Source organism: Andrena cerasifolii, chromosome 11 (assembly GCF_050908995.1).
Source record: "Andrena cerasifolii isolate SP2316 chromosome 11, iyAndCera1_principal, whole genome shotgun sequence".
In the NCBI taxonomy this organism is placed as follows: Eukaryota; Metazoa; Arthropoda; class Insecta; order Hymenoptera; family Andrenidae; genus Andrena; species Andrena cerasifolii.
Genome location: NC_135128.1, coordinates 9,879,957 through 9,899,820, shown reverse-complemented (window position 1 = coordinate 9,899,820; position 19,864 = coordinate 9,879,957). Strand labels below are relative to the sequence as shown.

At 48.1% G+C, this 19,864-nt stretch overlaps 1 protein-coding gene across 5 annotated transcripts in view; it reads right to left on the bottom strand.

The window, feature by feature from the left end:
• Positions 1 to 1,136: 1,136 nt before the first annotated feature.
• The window catches only part of Dll (homeotic protein distal-less), a 79,893-nt gene continuing 61,165 nt past the window's right edge, over positions 1,137 to 19,864 (bottom strand). For 4 of the 5 annotated variants that reach the window (XM_076823100.1, XM_076823101.1, XM_076823105.1 and 1 more), the window contains exons 3-5: positions 7,765 to 7,936; positions 5,778 to 6,090; positions 1,137 to 4,494 (exon numbers count right to left, since the gene is read on the bottom strand). In XM_076823100.1, the coding sequence (XP_076679215.1) occupies positions 4,476 to 4,494; positions 5,778 to 6,090; positions 7,765 to 7,936 (504 nt within the window). In that variant the 3' untranslated portion in view covers positions 1,137 to 4,475. Of the gene's footprint in view, positions 4,495 to 5,773; positions 6,091 to 7,764; positions 7,937 to 19,864 lie in introns of those variants that run through there. The other variant, XM_076823102.1, reaches the window with a different exon arrangement.

The window sequence follows — 19,864 nt, the reverse complement described above, 5'->3', positions numbered from 1 at the left end:
GCGTACACAGCATTCATTGGAACATCGGTACACCTTTTTCTGCCGATGGTCCCGCACGGACGGGCAAGCGTAGTCGCGCGTAGCGAACGACCGAGAGCCTTGCCGAACATGGCCGCTTTTGTCGGGAAGAGTGGCCTTTGTCTGGGGAAAATCAATATACCAGATGAACGATTTAATCGCCGGATAGATAATCGCCTTATTAAGCCGCGATTATCGCGATCGACGGTGGCGCATTACAGCTCCGAATCGGTGGACATTAACCATCGATCTTTCGCGGAGCCGCGTCGAGTAGGGGAAACGGCACCCGCGGCCCTGGCTGGGATTCACGTTGAAGGCTGTACAGCGAAACATTCGGCCGATCGATGCTCGACATCTCGCCGCGAAAAGTCATCGCGGCAAACCGCCGGTGGATTCTGTCAGGCAACGGCCCTCGCGGTCGTCACAGTGCTCGCATTGATCAGGAACAACGTCACGGTGACGTCGGGGAGCCGGCGGATCGATGCACGCCGGTTTTCGCGAGCTTTCCGCGGACGCGACTTTTCCAAGACACCGGGTAGACGCGCGACAAGACGTGGGATAGTCGGTGGCTTCGCTTTAAGCGAGATAGGAGTACAGTTATCCATAAAAGTAGAGCATGCGTACGCCGGCTCGTAGAACGGCAGGTGGTGTCCGCTGCACCGCTGAACAAAGAGGAAAAAGGAGGGAAAAAAAAAAGGAACTGGTACCTACCATCAGGACACTGCGTGTTCGTTCGAGTGGCTGTTCCTCTGGAATCATTGAATAATTGACCGGGCTCCACGGAAAACCGGCGATACGTGGAAGATGGTTCAGCGCCGTGCGTTTTATTGCACTTCGTCATGGTTCGGAGGTGTTCCATTGCGAAAGAAAATACCGAATAGCGACGCTACGAAATTGTGTCGAAGTTGAAGCATCAAAAGGTGGCGAGAAAAATTGTTGGGGTGCTTCTTGACGAAGGAGCATTTGCAATTAGGGGCACTATAATTATCGATTCTGTATGAATCGTGCATCGAGAAAGATGGAAAAACCACGAGAACGCTCTTGACATCTTATCGTTTCCATGTAAATCAAGGGAAAGGTGAAAGTGGAGCGGAGGGTGGGTAATAAGACGTCCTACGTTTAAATTGAATTAATTAGTTATTATTCATATTTTATACAATAGTAATCATAATTAAGGTATTTTAGTCCTCGTATGTGTCTATATTCGTACAAGGGTACTCGATAAAATTGATAAATTGGGGTCTGCCGTGTTTTCTCGTTAACCTATATGTATATAGACGATCTTTTTTCTGGCGTTTTTCTCGCGTATCTTTACACTCTTATCACAATATCGTATTTTACACAGATCTTTCATTTACGGCTTACGTGCTAAGGGGGGCCCCGGTGCAATATTTACACGCGTTCGAGGATCGATCGGTCTTGTCCAACGGTTCGGATCGATCCTATGTGGCTTGCACCGGGACTAGTAACGCTAGTAAATTCTACGGACTCTTCTTTCCACGATTGTATTTTTTTTCCCTTCTCCTCCTTGACGATGTTCGCCGTTTCCTCGCGTTTCCACGACGGCCGGCGTTCTATTATTCCGCGAGACTCGACGAAACCGTGACAATGCTGAACCTCCAACGCGTCGCACGTTGGAGTTTTCAATGACAGGCAGTTGCGAAGCCTTCGAAACGCTCGCAGCATCGTCCCCTGACTTTTTCCCTCCGCTTTTTTCCCCTTAGCGAGCCACGAGGATTCGAACGAAAAGTTCGCGGAATAACGGACCCCCCGGCTTCTCCCCGCGTCGAATCGCAATGCTAGCCAACACTTTCGTCCAACCGCGGGTCGTTTTACGCTGTTTTTCCTCGTAATTTACTCGCTCTTACACGCAATTTAGGAACTGAGGGAGCTTCGTCTTAAATTATACACGCACACGCCTCTTTATTGCACCGAATCTAAACGCTAGAACACGTCCTCTCTCGCTCTCTCGGCCCGCTGTTCCGCGCCTCGTACCTCTGCGGTAGGATCTAACGGCACTTATTAGTATACACGGAGGAATCATCGCCGTCATCGTCGCGCTGCAACGTTCCCCGGCGCGCACCGCGATGATGCCGCGTCCCGATTGTCGTCGCGGAATGACGCAGGAACCCAGCCAGCAATTCTGATTGGCGTCGTGCGAACGACATCCACTCTCGTCTCACCTATTCCCTTCCTACCCTCGCGGCTACTTGTCGTTTCCCCTTTTCCCAAGCTCTCGCGCGAGTTTAACAGACATCTAGAAGAATCCAGCTTCTAGAAATGAAGCTGGCTTTGTACTCCGTCCTCGAATTTCACAGATCAAGCGACGCGCTCCGTTTCTCTAGGGGACGCTTCGGGGGTGCACGAAACCTGACTTTAGCAGCGCAACCCGGGCGTTTCAAATTTTCAAAGAATTCGGGGTGATAATACTGATTGGGGTGAGGATCGCGTTAGAAAAACGTGGATTTCGCGAAGATGAGAAAGGATGTTTATGGGTCTCGTGGATCCCTCGGTGCTGTCGGATGGACGGCGGCGTCTTCGCGGCCGAGAAAGAAGGCAGAATCAGGAAGTAAAGGGACCGTGCGAGACCGCGTTCTCATGAGACGACCATTGTTGCACCGACACGCCGGAGGATTTGGGTCAGCGGCGGGGCTCGTCGGCCCTCCCAGTTTCCCGTGCTCGCAAAACCGCAACCGTCTTTCTTGCGGTTTCGTGGCGACTCTTTGAAAGCTGGCTATTGCTCGGGAGACGCGCAAGATGGCAAAGGTGAGCCATGATGGCCGACAGAAAACAGCAAAAACAGCGTAAAACCTGCGACCTATTTGAACCTCTCGAAGCGTACGAATCGGCGGAGAGTTCGACCGGCGCTGGTAATGAAAGAGGGTGAAGAACAGCTTGGTCCCTCGATCTCATGCCGGCGGAATTCGGAAAATTTCCTGCGATTGCTCGCGTGATCGAGGAGACCGAGCGACGAAAGTGTTCGCGACAGATGTTCCGCGCCTCGGGACTCCGTCGAACAGAGACTCTCGTGAATTTAATGAGCACGCATGTCAGGACTGTCCCGTCGAGATAATGATTTTTTCCCGCCGCTCCCCCGCGCCCCCTCGGGGCGCCACGGAATCGCGCGTGTCTCCGTTTCTGGCCGGGTTCTCCGCTCCTTTTCGGAGGAGGCTCGGTTGCCTCATCCGGAAAGGAGGGACCGGTGATTACACCGCGCCACCCGTGATTGCCGAGATCGTTTGACTCACGAAAATGTCATTAGGATTTCATTACTTCCAGCCCGCCTCGAGGGAACAGACTGCTCAACGAGTTTGTGCAACGCGCCCCCTCCTCGCCGCCCCTCCCGCTCCCATTCCGCGTTACCCTTTCTTGTTCTCCACCGTCTTCGGCCCCCCTCGCGCTGTCGTCGTCCCCGCGAGTATCCAGCATCCAGCGCGAAGTGGGTCAGCCGCCGGTTGGGCAACTGTCGCAAGGGGGATCGACCGATCTAGCGTGATCGACGATTGACATTTACAAACGGGGCGAACGCAAGGATCGTGCCGGACCGCGGGAGGTGGCGAAAATATCCATTGTCCGAGCGACGGATAATTGCTCGCCGCCGTTTCGAGACGCCGACCGCTATCTTGACATTTAACGAACCTACGAGTGTGTAATCGTTCGCGATCATTGAAGTCCTAGAGGTACTTGGCGATCGGCAGACCGGTCGACCCTCCGCGCGATTCACCATCCGCAAGTTCGCGCGGTGGATGACGAGGGGGGGTGGCTAACTCGCGAGACAAACGACAAGGATTGCTCGATTCTCTACCGATTCCCCAATAGGAAAGTCCCATCTTTTTGGTGGTTCTTACGCCGTGGTCGCTTGCGGTGTGATTGCCGGCGCTGCTCCTCCTTCGACGTTAGTCCCAGAACGAGATCGTTCCTCTCCGCCAAGGGTGGTGGTCTCGCGAGTCTGTACATGTGTCAGGGTTGATCACTGGGTTGATAAGAGATTGCTAGCGATCACTGGACGCGCGATCGTCCGCGGTTGGTTTCACTGAAGCTACGAAGAGCAAGGTGCTGCTGCGAGTCTCTCGTTGGTCCCTGAGGAAACTCGCGTCTCGTTTCTCCCGGCTCGCGCGTCTCTGCTGCTAGAGCTCGCCTTGGACGATCCAGGACGCGCTTTCACACAGGCTAAATTACTATTTATCGTTATTCGGCTTGTCTAACGGGCGTGTAACACGACGTCGCAGTCCTTCACTTTAGACGGACGGCCCGCATGTGGAGGACCGGCCAGCGATCGGCCGACCGACGCGGCTGCTTCTTGTTTAAACCCGAACAGCAAAACAATATTAACATCGAACGCGAATTCCATCGCGACAGGTGCTACACGTATTCACACTTTGGGGCAGGGGCGCTGGCACGTCCGCAGCGCTACGAAGAAGAGGCTCCTCCTGAACACAGCTCGAAGGACATCTTCGTTAAACCGCCGGCCACACCCTGAAAAATACCATAGACGAACGAGCTATTAGAACCCGACCCTCGTGACATCCGATGGGGGATGTACAGGGTGTCTCGAGGAGGTTTGTCAGGAGGAGTCAAGGGAACAGTGTCGAGACGTATTGGATACATAGAACTCGCACCCAAAACTGTGATCCGTCTGTTCGAAATCTTAATATATAAAGCAGAAAGTTTCTATATGCTTGTGTGTTTGTCTGTCGCCTAAAAACTTTCGAAGGATAAACTCTGGGATCACGAAATATGCCTCAGCTCATTATGCCTGAGTAATCCAGATGAATGTGACTATTTTCACAAAAAAAAAATTAAAAATAACTTTTTTTCATAAAATCAGAATCTAAATTTCGGGCGAAGCCGAATAGTAAAGCTAGTGTGACATATTGGGAAAATTAAGTGATGGGGTAGCACAGGTAGATATACTGAGTGTCAATTAGAACCGTGGTATGTTTTTAGAGTTTCTAGAGTTTGTATATCATCATCAATTTTATTGGACCTCGTTATGCAAAAAGCTATCAACTCCGAAAATGACAAAAAAAATTAATTAAACGCAATATGGACCTCATAATTTTGTGATCTTTATTTTGCAAAAAATTACCAACCCATAGAACAACTCTTTCATTATACAATTACTAAAACTACCAAGCTATAGTTCCATTTGAGGCCTAAAAAACAAAAGCTGCAGAAAATATAAAGTAATATTAATTATACTACTCACTATTAAATAACCCATTAAAAAGCATTGTAAAACAATAAACAAGAAATAGAATATATCCAATAGAAATAAAGCTACTTTTCTTTAACAATTAAAATTTTCAAACTAAATTTACTCAGTTTCAGATCGTCGAGGATTGGCAGCCTTCTGCAAAACTAGGCCCACTTGATAAACCATTCTCCTCTATTAATTTCACAAAAACCTAGGTACTTCGTAAACCCTTGGAACCCTTTCGTTCCCCAACCACATCACCTTGCACTACTTCTTTCCCCCAGCTTCCATCATTAGACACCAAACCCGTACAAAAAAACAGTCCCATCAATCCCACCCTCGAAGCCACCATCCCTATCCAAAATCCCTCAACATTTCAATGGTCCTCGTTTCAAATGTCTCTCCGGCAACTGTCGCGCACGAGTTCACCGTTCGCGCTTGTCCCATCGAGAATGGAACGGGGAAACAAGGACGCATCCCTGTACCCCCCATCGTTGTATCGTTGTCGATCAGTCGAACTGTCGGTCCGGTCGGTCTAGCGGGGCTGAGAAGTGGCACTTACGTGAGTAGTCCGGGATTAGGCTCCGTCTGGTACCACGAGTACTGTGGCATGTAACCCGCGTGATGCGGGGGCGGTGGCGGTGGCGGTGGATGGTGGCCAGGCGTGTGGGGGTGGTGGTGGGTGTGTGGCGGCGCGTGTGGATGCGGATGGTGCTTCATCTCACCCGGCCAGGAGGGTGCGGGTGGGCTTTCGTTGTGCTGAGGCGACATCTCGCTTCCGGGGCTCGAACTGCCGGGGGTGTGACCCCCTGCACCACCCCCCATGCCACCGAGGTAGCCTGTCGTCGGACTTCCCGACACGGAACTTCCGCCTCCTGAAACGTGAGGAAGAACGGTCGAGATTAATCTTCCAGATAGCGGACTTATCTTTTGCCAGTACTGGCTGGTACACAGATGGTGTAGAAGGTATCTTTTGTGAGCTTCACGGTACTGGTTCTCGAGCCGAGGTGGTCGAAAGGTTTCAGCGCGTTTTACTGTGGTACAAGAGGTAGAGAACACTGGGAATGGGATAGATGCAAGTGGAAGAAGCGTCTGTTTACAGGCATTTTATGTTCCCGCGAATGATTTAGACAATTCCTGCTACGAGAAACTGTGGCGATTTTACAATTGTACGAAGTGGAACATTCTGCTACTGAGAATAGTACAGGTTCATTACCCATTCACTATATGTATCAGTGAAACAGGTCATTACTTAATGCAGAGAGTGTCAAGGGGACGTGTTCTATGATAAAAGTATTCCCTCGGCGCAACGTTGAAACTAGTATAGGATGTTTGTACGCCTGTGACATGCAAATTCTCGTTTCGAGGATGTTTCTAGAGAAGTCACAGTGACCAGGAAGTTCTCTGGAACCGCCACGCGTCGATGATTCGTCGCGAACCGTATCGACGCAACCAGTCGTATCGCAAAGCCGATCCTGAGATGTGGATCGGCAAGGTTGTCGAACGGTTCTGTGCCGATGGCGCTGACGATTCGATCTCTCTAATTGATTTGCATCTTACGACGGGATTCGCGAGTTTCGCTCGTGTCCGCAGATAACGGCCGGTACAACCTGCCCCGTATCTTTTTTACGGCATCTCGCCTCCGCTAAAGTGACGCGTAAAATTCATCTGGATAAATCTCGATCCCCATTACGCACACAGATCGATCGAACATCCGTATGCAGAATATTTTCAATCTAATCGAAAGCACACCGAAATCATGTCCGCCTTCACATTTATCTGATAATATGGACTAATTATTAGCTTTTAAACTTTACGATATGACAGCAACAGTGTTTCCTGATAGCCTGTGTCATAATACACGGTTTTTCACTTTTGCGCGGATTAAAGTGATGGTTTCATATACGGGGTAGGTATTGGGAAATTTGTACCCTAATGGAGGAAGACCAGATATCGAATGAAACTGTAAAGTTTTATGAATAATAGTTATTTATCGAACTTTTAACTTTTAAATCATTACTCTTCAGTTTTAAGCTGTTTTAACAGTTATTTTATGTTCAATTAATTAAAGTTCTGGAGGATCATATACTTTTGAGCAGATATTCAAGGGTAAAATATAAAAGTTGGTAATATTTTTTTGATTAGAATTCCTTGAGGAACTGGAAACAGGATAAATATAGAAGATATAATTATTTTCACCGAACGGTTTAAGGTTTCAACTTCAGATCTGTCTACCCCACATCTTCAGGAAATCTGCTTGTCGGAATTTGAACTTTTTCTGAACAGAATAAACGTTCCTGTTTAACTAGAACATTTTTCTACTTTCAAGAAAATATGTTTCTTAATTACACAAAAATATATGGAATAAAAATTTCAATTAATACCTTGCATGTTACAACACTTTTCTCGGAACAGAAAAGATAATAGTCACAAAATTACGGTTACTTCATACTTAATTGAAAATTTTAAGTTTCACTCGACCCCCGAGGAAGACCTGTTTCCTCGTGCGATATTTTCGCGCAAAGAATTGATAAATGAAGCCAGCGTACCTCCTTGCATGAGACTTCCGGGTTGACCAGGTTGAGGGGATGGTCCTCCGGGTAGAGCGGTTCCACCGGCTAGGAGGCTGCCGTGCTGCCCTCCGCCACCTCCACCACCCTGCTGCGCCGCCTTCATCATCTTCTTGTATTTGCTTCTTCTGTTCTGGAACCAGATTTTCACCTGCAACAAAAATCGAAAAGAACGGCCTGGTCAGGTGAAACTCGTTTCACGAGTTGTCAGTAGCTATTGCTGGAGGGGCCGGGGGCTGGGGGGGGGGAGCGAAATAAAAAAAAAACGAAAGAAAGAAAAGGAGTCGGTCGCTCGGGTTGATGTACTATTTAACGTAGTTCGAGAGACGTGGGAAGCCAGCAATTTTCACTGTCTCTGCCGCTGTCCTTCCGTCCGTCAAACATCCGATAATTACAGTCCCCGGTATGAATTTCTGCGAGTACACACGCGCGCGCGCCGCGTAATGATACACGCTTGTTCGCCCGCTCGGCGTACGCGGGGTGTTTCGTCATTAGCGGGCATAACTCCAGAGATGAATTCAGCACGCCGAAGTAGTACAGAATATTGTAATTAAGTTGCTGCCATTTTTGTTCCGTCTTCGTGGAAGTCTGCTTTTAGGGAGTCCGCCCCAAAGAGGCCACAAAGCTTCAATTCGCGCTGGCAAATGCCAGTACTTAATCCAGTAATATTCGTATTACGGCTTAATAATACATATACCGCACACGATGTGCGCGGCTTTGATTGACTGAGTTTCTACCTAAAACGATGAAAGCGCAGGCACCCGTACGAATACAAGACTCATTCGTCCGCCTTCGGCCACTTCGCCGTGCCGAATTAAACCCCCGAAATTATGCCCGCGACCGGTGGAACGTGCTATAGAAATGCATCTCGTCCCGAAGAATTCGCGGTTTCATCGTGGCGCAGCGGACGGAACGATACATTGTGGCGTTGGATCGAACGGCTACGCCATGGAATCTAGCGATAATACCGTCGCATCATTGCGCTACCGGGTTCAATGCCGATGGGAGATGAAAAAAGGAGGAACTGCTGGTTTCGTAACTGTCGTTTCTTTTGCCTCTGCCTACACGCTGCATACAACGTCGAGCACGGTCTGCGGCGGATACTAATGCGCGTGAGTCGCTCTTAGGATTGCACATGCGGTATTTCTTTTTTTTGTCTCGGCGATCTATACGTACATACGCCGCGTGCACGTGACGTGCTGCTCAATCTTACGTAACCTTGCGAGTCGCGAGCGGGGGAAACGGAGGAGAGGGACGTTCGCGTTTGTATTTCACGCGTACGAAACGGCACTCTGCCCCTCCGTCCCGCAGGGAATTACGGGGACAGGAGGATCGTCCGTTCGCTCGATGGGTTCTTCAAGTAAGAAGCTACGAAGCTCGGTTTATTGTGGTCACCTCCTAACTTATTAGAAACATCGTAAAATTCGCGACGCTTTATTTGTTCGGCTAAGTTGGCTATATCAAAACCAACTGGTAAAGGCAATCAGAGAGTGGATTAGAAAGAGGTACAGAGATCTCTAAGACTTCTCAGGGGTCGAACGGTGCATCCTGTTCGCCGATAAGAATCGCGATTGACAGACACCTAAAGGACGCGTATCACGTGTCCTCCTCGTCAACCCCCCGGTTCCGGCGTTGCGTAATCGCCATCAAGTCTCTGTGTGCGCCGGTACGTTCGCGCGTCGACGACTTTTTACGCCTGGGGCGTCAATCAAAAACCGTACGGTTACTTTAATTAACTAAGTCGGGCCCGTGGAGCACGGCTGGAGGCGGGACGCGGCGCGAGAGGGCGAAGGGGGGCTGGTGGCTTAGAGCCGCGAAGAAGAGGAGAGAAACTACGACGACGGGCTTAAGGGGGGAGTGTGCGGGGCGCGTGGTCACGTCAAAACGAGTTCATTAAAACCGCAGCGCGGGTTCGTCTAACCGCGAAAGAAACGCACCGCTCGCATTGTTTCACGTTTTCGCCAGGGGAATCGTCCCGCTCGGGGCTTCACGTGCACCAACACACGTGCAGCTGGGGCTCGCGGAATGCACGTGCAAGGGGTAACGTGCGCGGCGTAAAATGGCCGCGCATAGTGCGGTATCGGCCGAAAAGTATGTTGCTGCTGAGACACCGCGGGCATCCCTTCGACCTGGCCAGCCCCATCGGCGAGCGTGCGCCCGGCGTGCCGGCGCAAATAAATCTCTTTCTAATTGCTCGCTGAAAAACTCGACCGCGGTTGCGCCGAGGAGATGGCGCCCGACAAAGGGCCCAGCGCTAAAACCTCGTCCCGGCGTGGTTTATTTCGTTGCCCGGCGGGGTCCCCGGGCATCCGCCGGTGTCACGGCTTTGTTTATTGATATTTACAACCAACGTGACACGGGGTACCACGCATAGGCTCGGGGAGCTCGCTTTTGTTCGCCAGTTACGACTCTTCTTCTGGTCGCCGGATAGTCGCTATCCCCTTGTCATAGGGACATTCCATGCGAACTCGGACAGAGTTCGGAGTAAGATTTCGTAGATTGCTGAAATTTGAATATGCTGTAGTCTCTAGTGATGTTTAAACGTACGTCAAAGGATTTTGCGAAATTTTGAAAAATGTCGATTTTACAGCTGTTTGAAGGTGAGTGCTACCTTTTTTTCAATACATTATAGCTATGGAAGTAGTAAACGGATGGGGATGAGCTTTACCGTGCTTATAGAGAAGACATTGAAGTTTTAAGAAAAAATTATTTCAGTTTAGAAAAAAAATTGAACCATTTTTTTGCAATTATTTTAAACAAATGATATATATTTTATTACCCAATATGAAAGCGACTGTCGAGACAAATTTAACCATATGGTGTGCTATGACGTTCAAGGCCACACAAGGTTAGGAATGAAAGAAAGAAACTCAATCTACTAGAAGGATAGTTCAATATATTTACTTCATTCCTAACCTTGTATGGCCTTGAAGGTTATAGTACACTATATGGTTGAATTTGTCTTGACAGTCGCTTTCATGATGGGTAATCAAATATATATCATTCCATTTAAAAAACTGAAAGTCACCCCCGTTTCAAGGAAAATATTGCGAACACCAAAAATTGAGGTACCGTATTATGTTGGATATAAAAAACAGTAAGAGTTTTCCTCGTTCAGTTTTTTTCAAATACTGATAAGATTTTCGAGAATCCTGTATAAGAATATCAAGTATAGCCGCTTGGCCGCTGCGAGTACCGCGGTGCTGGGCTACGCAGCGTCAACTTTTGGCAATTTTTACGGAGCCTATCTTAAAATTTCCATATTTTTAAAAATTTGTCCATCAAGGGGAAGGATAGAACTATATTCTCCTTTTTCTCAGATTTTTAAACTCGCGCACGATGTTAAAAACCTGCATTTGTTTAAAATAATTGCACAAAAATGGTTAAAATTTTTTTTTTTAACTGAAATAATTTTTTCTTAAAACTTCAATGTCTTCTTCTAAATATCACTAAAGAATACAACATATTCAAATTTCAGCAATCTCCGAAGAATTACTCCGAAATCTGTCCGACTTCGCATGGAATGTCCCAATAGAGCGATGCAGCTGCAGATTCTCGAGGAGCACTGGGAAATTGTGGTTGGTTGGTGATTTTTTAGGGAAATGATGGTGGATGTTTGGAAAAAGTCACGTGGACTGGAATTCAGATATTGTCATAGGAATGTGTCATTCTTTAGAATTAATTGATGAGTAGCTCTGTCTTTCTTCGCGTGTCAATCAGGTTACAGGGAAATCAGACTGCAATTGCGATTTCCCCGTAAGCGCGGTGAAAGGTGAGGATAGGAGTTTCCCATTCACTTCACCCTTTCTCTAGATTAACTCGTTAGGGTGGGAATAATAAGCGCAGACCAAGGTAGAAATTACGCGTGCATATTATTGCAAGTGGCCTACTTCAAGCAACGGACTGTCCTAAGGGGAAGTTTCAGCGACAGTAGACCATAAAACGCGATCAAGTTGGTGAAGCCCGAGAATTCATTGAATGCGCGTTGATGACACGCGAAGAACCCAGGCTAAAGGAACGGAATAATTCCAAGAATACACAGTAATTTATCCTCTGAAACTCGCAGAAGCTTGATAATATCCGCCGAAATTTCTCCCTCGAATTCCTTCCCTCGAGACTCTCTCATCCAGCATCGATTACCGCAATCAGTCTAACTGCTGGGACGCGAAGGGACATCCGTGGACGGACGGCAGCGGGCAAGAATTCAGGCAAAAAACGCACGGGGTCCGCGGTTCGAAATGTATGCAAATGCGCGTGACGAGTCAGCACCGCCTCGCGACGGAATACATAAGTACACGAAAGAAGGCAGGCACGGAGAGCGAAGCAGCAGAAGAAGAAGAAGAAGACGACGACGACGAAGAGGCGTCGTGTGCGGACCAGGCATAACGCCGACGGCCACTGGAACGGCACGGTGGCAGGCTTGCTGTTATCTCTTTCCCTCCAGCGAGGATGTGTGTACAGACGCGGCTTTACGCAGCGCTGTCGAATGGCCGTCGGGCGCCCTGCGCGAGTGCAAGAATCGCTCGTTTGCCAGTTGGTGGTCGCGGAAACATTTTTCACGGCACCCATCGGCGGGGGAGCGGTGAGGGGGGAGGAGAGGGCGCCGGTCTGGGTGTACGTATACCGTTTTCTGCCGTTGACGTCGTCTGGACCAGCGACGGCTTCCGACGTCGCCCACGGCGTGGCGCGGAGGCTCGTAACGCAGCCCTTGCTGTCGATATTGCCGATGCATACTCAATGAGCGACAGATCGTCGCCGTAGGGTGAAGGGGCGTGAGAGGGGGGCCCGAGAAACGGGGGTACAGCAGCAGCCGGGACAAGGTTTCAGAGTAAAAAGGTACGGGGCAACGTTTCGCCTGCGTGAATCCGAGAGCCGCGGCCTGTTTAATATTTATGAGAGGCATCTAGGAATAATCTACGTCTAAATGAAAACGCTGCCGACGATTCGAGGCGGCGCGAGGCCGAGACTCTGGTGGGCCACCTGCTTCGCCACTCTGGCCATTGGGTTCCTCTCGAGCGCTCGGAAACCGTTGCGAGAGTGAGACGCGATGGATGGGAGCTTCGATTTTCAGTGGATGACCGTTCTGACTGATTCACTGTTCCCTTGGAACTTGGGTGTACATTGCAAGTTGAGGGATTAGTGAGTGTTGTTATGAGGTGCTCAGGAATTGAAGGGAATTGGAGTAGGATTGATGAGAGGCTTGGTTATTTAGTAGAGCTTGTGTCTGATCATAGACGGTCTCGATCCACTGTGTGCTTTAAATCTACTTACTTAGGTGGCTTGATGTTTTAAGAAGTAACTTCGCGGTGGTAGGCAATTGTCATATGGGGCTTGAAAATTGACACTATAAGGCTTCAGTTGAAACCGTGTCTGATCATAGACGATCTTAATTCACTGCCCACCTCGAGTCGGCGTACGACCCCGAGAGATTATGTAGTTCGCGAAGCTTTGACTTTTTCTTTCCGTTAGAATGGCTGACCGATATTCGTCGCGAGCTTTATCGAGTGATGTATGTGAACCATGGATGCCGTAATTGGCACTTGCAAAAATGTAGTCCTTGACTTGATAATACTAGCCGATAGCGGCACGCTGTTTGAACGTAGTTCTGTTAACTGCAGTTACAACCTAGTTACAATGGAGCGAGGCACGGCCGATAAAACTTTAGGAAGGTTTTGAAAGGTTATGGTAATGTGATCGTAAAACGGGGGGAAGTTTCGTTGCATCTGACTGATGCGTCTCAAAATTCCTTTCGAACACACAGAATGATCGTTACCTGCTTCAAAGTGGAAGGGAAAATTACGGCATTCACGACGCCAGTGGGCCGCATTTTTTAAGTAACCAGTCGAAAAAAACGGTATCTCGCTTTGAATGTACAGCGGTAGATACCAGAATGAAACTTAAGCTCCGGTTTTTCTCAATTAGAATTAGGCGCCACGAAGAGCATGCTATTTTACCGAAAGAATAGTCAATAAATATAAATGAAAACTGTATCAGGTAATGGTTTTCGACAGACTTGGTGTTGCAGCGAAGGTTATCTGATCCATTAGCGGCTGTATCATTCCTCGAATAATCGAAACGGGGGCTGGACAATTAAATGCAATTACGCTAATGGCGACCGCTGCGTGAGCAATAACGCGATATGAAACCAATAGAGCGATGGCTGGACGTTAATAATTTCTCCAGCATTGATAAGCCCGCGGCTGACATTGTTCAACGTTTTTAACACATTCCGTTTGACCACCGGCCACGATGCTTATCGGCATATAATTACTTTGTTTTCGAATGAAGCGCATCGACAAACCAGTTTACGGAGCCGTTCATCCTACGCCAGCCATCAACGTATAGGAACACTAACTGTATGGTAACCATAAAACTGATTGCTAATTGCGCTCGAAATTTTTCCGAAAGAGTTACTTTCCATGGCAGTTGTGAGTTCGATTTGTGATAAAGCATGCCTCCACTGAGACGGCAGGCTCGTAATGACGGGCACTAATCACTAATCCCATAATACTTTGTGTCTGATCATCGACGGGAGCATTCTACTTGCGAGTTTCTTTAATCCGCAGACTTTAAATAAATTCTCCAATCCACTTCTTCCAGCTCAACCATTACCAAACTAGGCAACAAGTCCTTGACCCTATCGCTCGGCGTATCAACCCCTAAATCCACCCCCAAAATAACAGCTCGCATCGCCGTTGTATTAGTCACCAGTTTTACATCCTATTTTTCTAAGCGCACGTGGTTTCTGCTGTTGCGCAACAGTGCTCCCGTTATGGTAGGAAATATAGCCAGGAATTATTTCGCCAATCATCACGTTTCACCCCCTGCCATCCCAGCCGGCGCAAAATTGGAGGTTATATCGCAGTGGCGTATCGCTCGTTGGATCGAGTTATATTCCCGTGGCGGGTCGATCTCCGACATACAGACACGGGGACCCCCGTCGGCGTGTTCTGAATGATCCAATCTGTCCGCACAATAAATAATCACGCGTATCGGTACGGCCTACCTGCGCCCTCTCCGTAAGCCGAAAGCCGTAACAAACTAATCCGTCATCGGTACCGAGCGATACACGGTCCGCCCGTACAAATCGCTGAAGGGTTTTTCAACGGGCAGCAATCAGCGTCAGCAGCCTTGGGAATCGATGGCGAGGTGAGAGCAACTCCCACGTGAAAAATTCTGAATTCTCCATACACGTTAGGGGATGAAATCGGGCTGTTTAATTGGCCCTTATCGTTGACGGGGAGCTTAAAGAATCCTCATGGATCAGTGATTTTGCATGGAGGTTTAATTAACTACAGGGCTAGATCGCTATCGTAAATTTAAGTTCGAATGCTGAAGCGACGAATCAGACACTGTGGGGGTAGTTTCATTTTGACTCAGAAGTGGATCTCGAATATCCTAAATAGCGAAGGTAGTGTTTGTCAAGGCTGTTTTGTCCCTTCCCGAAGGAAGGGTGGGATTCGGTTAATCAAAAGCTCGAAGGGTTAGAGGGTCCAAGAACTGGAGGACCCAAATCCGATCGTGGCTTCGCGAATACATTGAGAGGCACGCGCGAACGGGCGACATATGTGGCGTTTTCCGCGCGCAGTCGTCTGGTCGAGCATGTAAGCAGGTTTCGTAGATACCTAAGTTTCCAACCAGTCGAGGGTGGCGGGGGTGGGGATAATAACAGCCGTGTAAATGCGTCACTAGGGCCCCGTTCGTTCGCATAATGCTATAATGCCTTTTTTTTTCATTTCGCTCGCCCGCTCACTCCCACAATGCAACGTCGGTTCCCCCGTGCCCCTCTGCTCCCCCGCACCGGCCCCCTCGCTGCTTCGGCGATTCCCACTTCCTGCCTGGCATCGGTGATGCGCAGTGCCACCTTAACAACAACGAAATTCCCCAGTGGTGCAACGGCCCCCACGCGTTTTGCTATTCATCGTTGCGTTTCTGTTCCTCTTCCTCCTTACCCTTCGTCTACGAATCGATCTACGTCCACTCCAAGAACGCGAGCACAACAGCCCCCGTGGAATCGAGAGTTCCATCGCGAGGTCCGATCCCAGCGTTCGAGACGCGGACTAGAAACTCACCTCTGCTTTCCGTTTCCTCAACGACGGCTGCCATTTCCATGCGGCGTGTCGTATGTCTGATACAGATCGACGCTCGTCTGACGTGCTATTCTCTATTTTCCTGCGCTTCGATCGTGATCGCGAGAAGCATTTTGTCGCTCCCGGCCATCACAATAGGCCACGTGCCCGCCGTTTGTTTGTCGGGCGCAGGAATCTTAATCGGAAGCGCGATTATCGCGGACGCTATTATAGAGACTTTCTGTATTCCAGGTTTCGACGGGGTATCGAAACCAGGCGAAAAATAGTTGAAATCGAAACGCTGCTTTAAAACGCGATCACGTAGCGGCGGGCAACGGTGACGCTGTGTGTCAAGCGGAATACGAGCAAAGCGGCAAAGCGGTACACGCGCGTACCCTGTCACCGTTCCTTTGTCCCGGGACCATTTGTTATTTTGTACATATTCATAACGCCGTTACATCATCGTGTACCGATGCATTCTCTCCTGGCTTCTGCCTTCTCTCTTTTTCCCGTTTCTCTCTCCACCTGTGCGGACATCGCGTTCGTCACGGTTTTCCACTGTTCATCGATACCTCTGCCCGACCGGAATTTATTGAAGGGATTTCGAAAAAACATCTAGGAGATTGAACAACACTGTGAAACACAGTTTCATCAAACCTTTGGCTCCTTGAAATTAGTTAGAAATTGTAATGGATAGGCGTTGCGAGAAGAATAATACCTAATTGTAGAGTCAAACCTCTGGTTGTGACTTCGGAAGATAGCAGGTTCAGAATTTTGAGATGTATGGGTCTGGAGAGTCTACTGACATCTAACACTTAAATAATTATTTGGGTATGTTGGTTAGAATTTTGAGGATTACTGGAGTGAGTTACTCTGCCGTCAGTTGCAGCGGGGGAAAAATGGTACCAAGTGTGTAGCTCAAAGTGTTTAAGGGGTCTCCCTAGTTTGAAGGCCTGAAAAGGATTTTTTTTAAGAGGAACCTTCAAATTATATTAATTAAAACCTTTATGCATATATTTGTACATATTTAGGCAACATTTAAAAAAAGGTACCTGGAAACTGTAAACGCGTTTTTCTCAAAACGATGTTTTTCGAATTGGTTAGCATGATATCTCAAAAACCAATCACCCGATTTACTTCAAACTTGATATATATCTTCAGTAGATGTCCCCTTCTCGTTAGTACGAAAATTAAGTCGGTTTCTGCAAAATTAGACTTTTGTGACTTAAAAAACCAGCGAATTTATTCCAGAAATCGATGTCTACTTCAGACGCTGCCATTTTTTTTTTATTTTCAGTATTTCTCATTTAATCTAGTTCAGGCGATAGCCGCACTCATACAGATTACATAAATTTTTAAATTCTCTATTTCAGACAACTACTACGGCTGATTTTATGCTAACAATGCGCATATGATTTTTGTAAGGCGCTCTATTTGAAGCACTGTAACTGCGGATATAACCACTATTTTTGCATACAATTTTTCTTTTCATATTCTCTAAAGATTGACAAATGAAGCCACAAAGTTGGAAGTAAATATATTTAATGGTTTTGTTTTAAAAAATTCCCAAACTTCGCATCACTTTTCGTCCGTCACCGTAGGGAGACCCCTTAAGATGGACCTTTGGAGATCTTATACTCTACCAAAGAATAAATTCATTCTGGTGCAAGTACGCCTTAATGGTGGAAGATTACAATTGCAATGAAGCAAGAAGTTGGGCAAAGTTTGAGAGGATACTCGGATGGATGTGGTCCCGTTAGCCGTTTACGTATCATTTATGATAAAATGCAGATGCATCGCAGCAAACGTTGAACCACATCTCTCCCTAGGCACAAGGAGATCCTGCGTTACGTGAGAAATCTTAGGGAACCGTTATTGTATATCGTACTGGCTGTCGTTCGCAAGACACAAAGGCCCTATTCATCCGCATGCAATCGCATGCATAGGAACTGATCCTGACTTCCAGCATGCCTCGCATCGCTTCGCGCCATCCTCCACGGCAACGGGTACCTCCTTGCTCGCTCAACCTCGTTAGATCGTGGTAAAAGAATAATATCCGGCGACGGGGCTGCCGCTTCACAAAATGAGATACCGATTATACCGTGCTTCCGACACTTTCTCCGAAAGCTCCCATCGTACACGCTGCCGGTGGAAAGTTTGTGTACACTTATTCATGAGAAAGGGACTCGGTACCTTGGAGGAAGGAATTCATCACTGATCAGTCTTCTTGCTTCTACAATCTGGTACCCCCATACGTGAACGTTAGAAGAATCCTCCATAGCAATGGGAATTTAATAAAGTACCAAAAGAAAAGCCTCCAAAATCTTATAACCCAAAGTAAACTTCTAATTGTCTCCCCAAACTTCCCAAACGCCACGTCATATCCACGATGCAGCTGAGTCCCAGAACATATTACACATGAACCTATCCATTACCACAGAAGATACCGCAAGGGAGTTTCACCGTGTCCATTGAAGAATGAGTCAAGAGCTGAGGACGACCCAGCGATGAAAAGGATTGGGGCCTGCTGTTTCGGGCGCCTGTCATTGGCATAATTAACAAGAAGGCAGCCAGCGAAGCAGGCTCGGCCGATTCCCATGTTCGTATTCGCGAGTTTCCACGAGCTGCTCTCCTGGCTAAGTCCTCGTTTGTAGGTGGATACCTTCGTCACGGTGAGCGGTTCGCACCATGGTTTACCGGACAATCGTGGTGGACGCGCTCGAGGACGATGAGCGGAGACAGGACAAGAGAGAGAGAGAGTATGAGACGGTTTGCCGCGACGGAGGGGAAAGGGGGACACACCTGGGAGGGGGAGGGAGGTAGGGTAGAAGCAGCTACGGAGGGAGAGAGACGGAAAGAGAAGGGACCTTCTTCTTGGTAGCGGCCGCGGAGGAAGAAAACGAGGGACCACCGGGAACAGGGAGGCAAGGGGCAAGGAGAATGTCGTGCTGTGCTCATCGAGGTGTAGATCCTCGTCCCCTGGGTCGTTCCTACGCCGTGGTCAGCGTCCCACTAAGCCACGGTCACGTTTACATTCGCGTTCTGACTACGTTTAAGGGGACTAGGCAGTCAGAAACTCGATTTTTTGTTGCTGTTGTATTTTTCGAAAGTACCACCCTTCCCGAGTAAAATTCCGTTTGGTTTATGTTAAAATTCGCAAAATTAAGGATTTTACAGCCGAAAAGGTCGAGCGCATCATAAACGGTTTCTGCGCTCACATTTGCAGATCATATTTGCTCTTCGTTTTGCAGTGATTGCGAAAAAACGGAGGTACAAGTCGATTTGAAAAAAATTCAGCATATGTGAAACATGTCTAGTTACGACCTGAACCTACGCGTAAGTCTGTGAAAACTTCTGCTTTGACAGAAAAAAAAAATAAAATCGCTCTTTTCCCTGGCGAAAAATCAAGTTTCTTTAAAATTTGCCGTTTTACAGCCGCCATTTTTATAATTTTGATTTCTTTGAATCACTGCAAAATTACAGTGGCTTCAGAAAAAAACACCTATATATCAGACAACTGTAGCGCTGTCATACGTATGTATATATTATTCAATTAATTTCCTTTTTACTGTTTATAGTATTAACAAACATTGCCCAAAAGTACTAGCCGCAATTTGTATTCATCTCCTTGTAATTAATTCGCAAAAAACACTTGATTTTCGAGCGATCTGACTGCCTAGTCCCCTTAAATTGAAACCGTGCGTTAGAAAAATGCCCCTCGGCCACGTCTTCGCCCATCGTGAATCCTCCGAGGGAGACGAGGAAGGGACAGATACTGTGTTCTTAGCACCGGGAGCATCATGCTCCGCACACGGTACATCGATTCTGTAACGTCATCCCCATTATTGTTCACCTCTCGAGCTTATCACCTCGGGCTTCGTCAGAAGCTTTCGACTCCTTAGATCCTCGTTTCTGTCCATCATCGCCGCGGGACTCCTAGAAGTGGACGACACAAGTATCCTCGTCCCTCGTGGCGTCTGATACAACGTTTCCTACACGGCGTTTTCCCT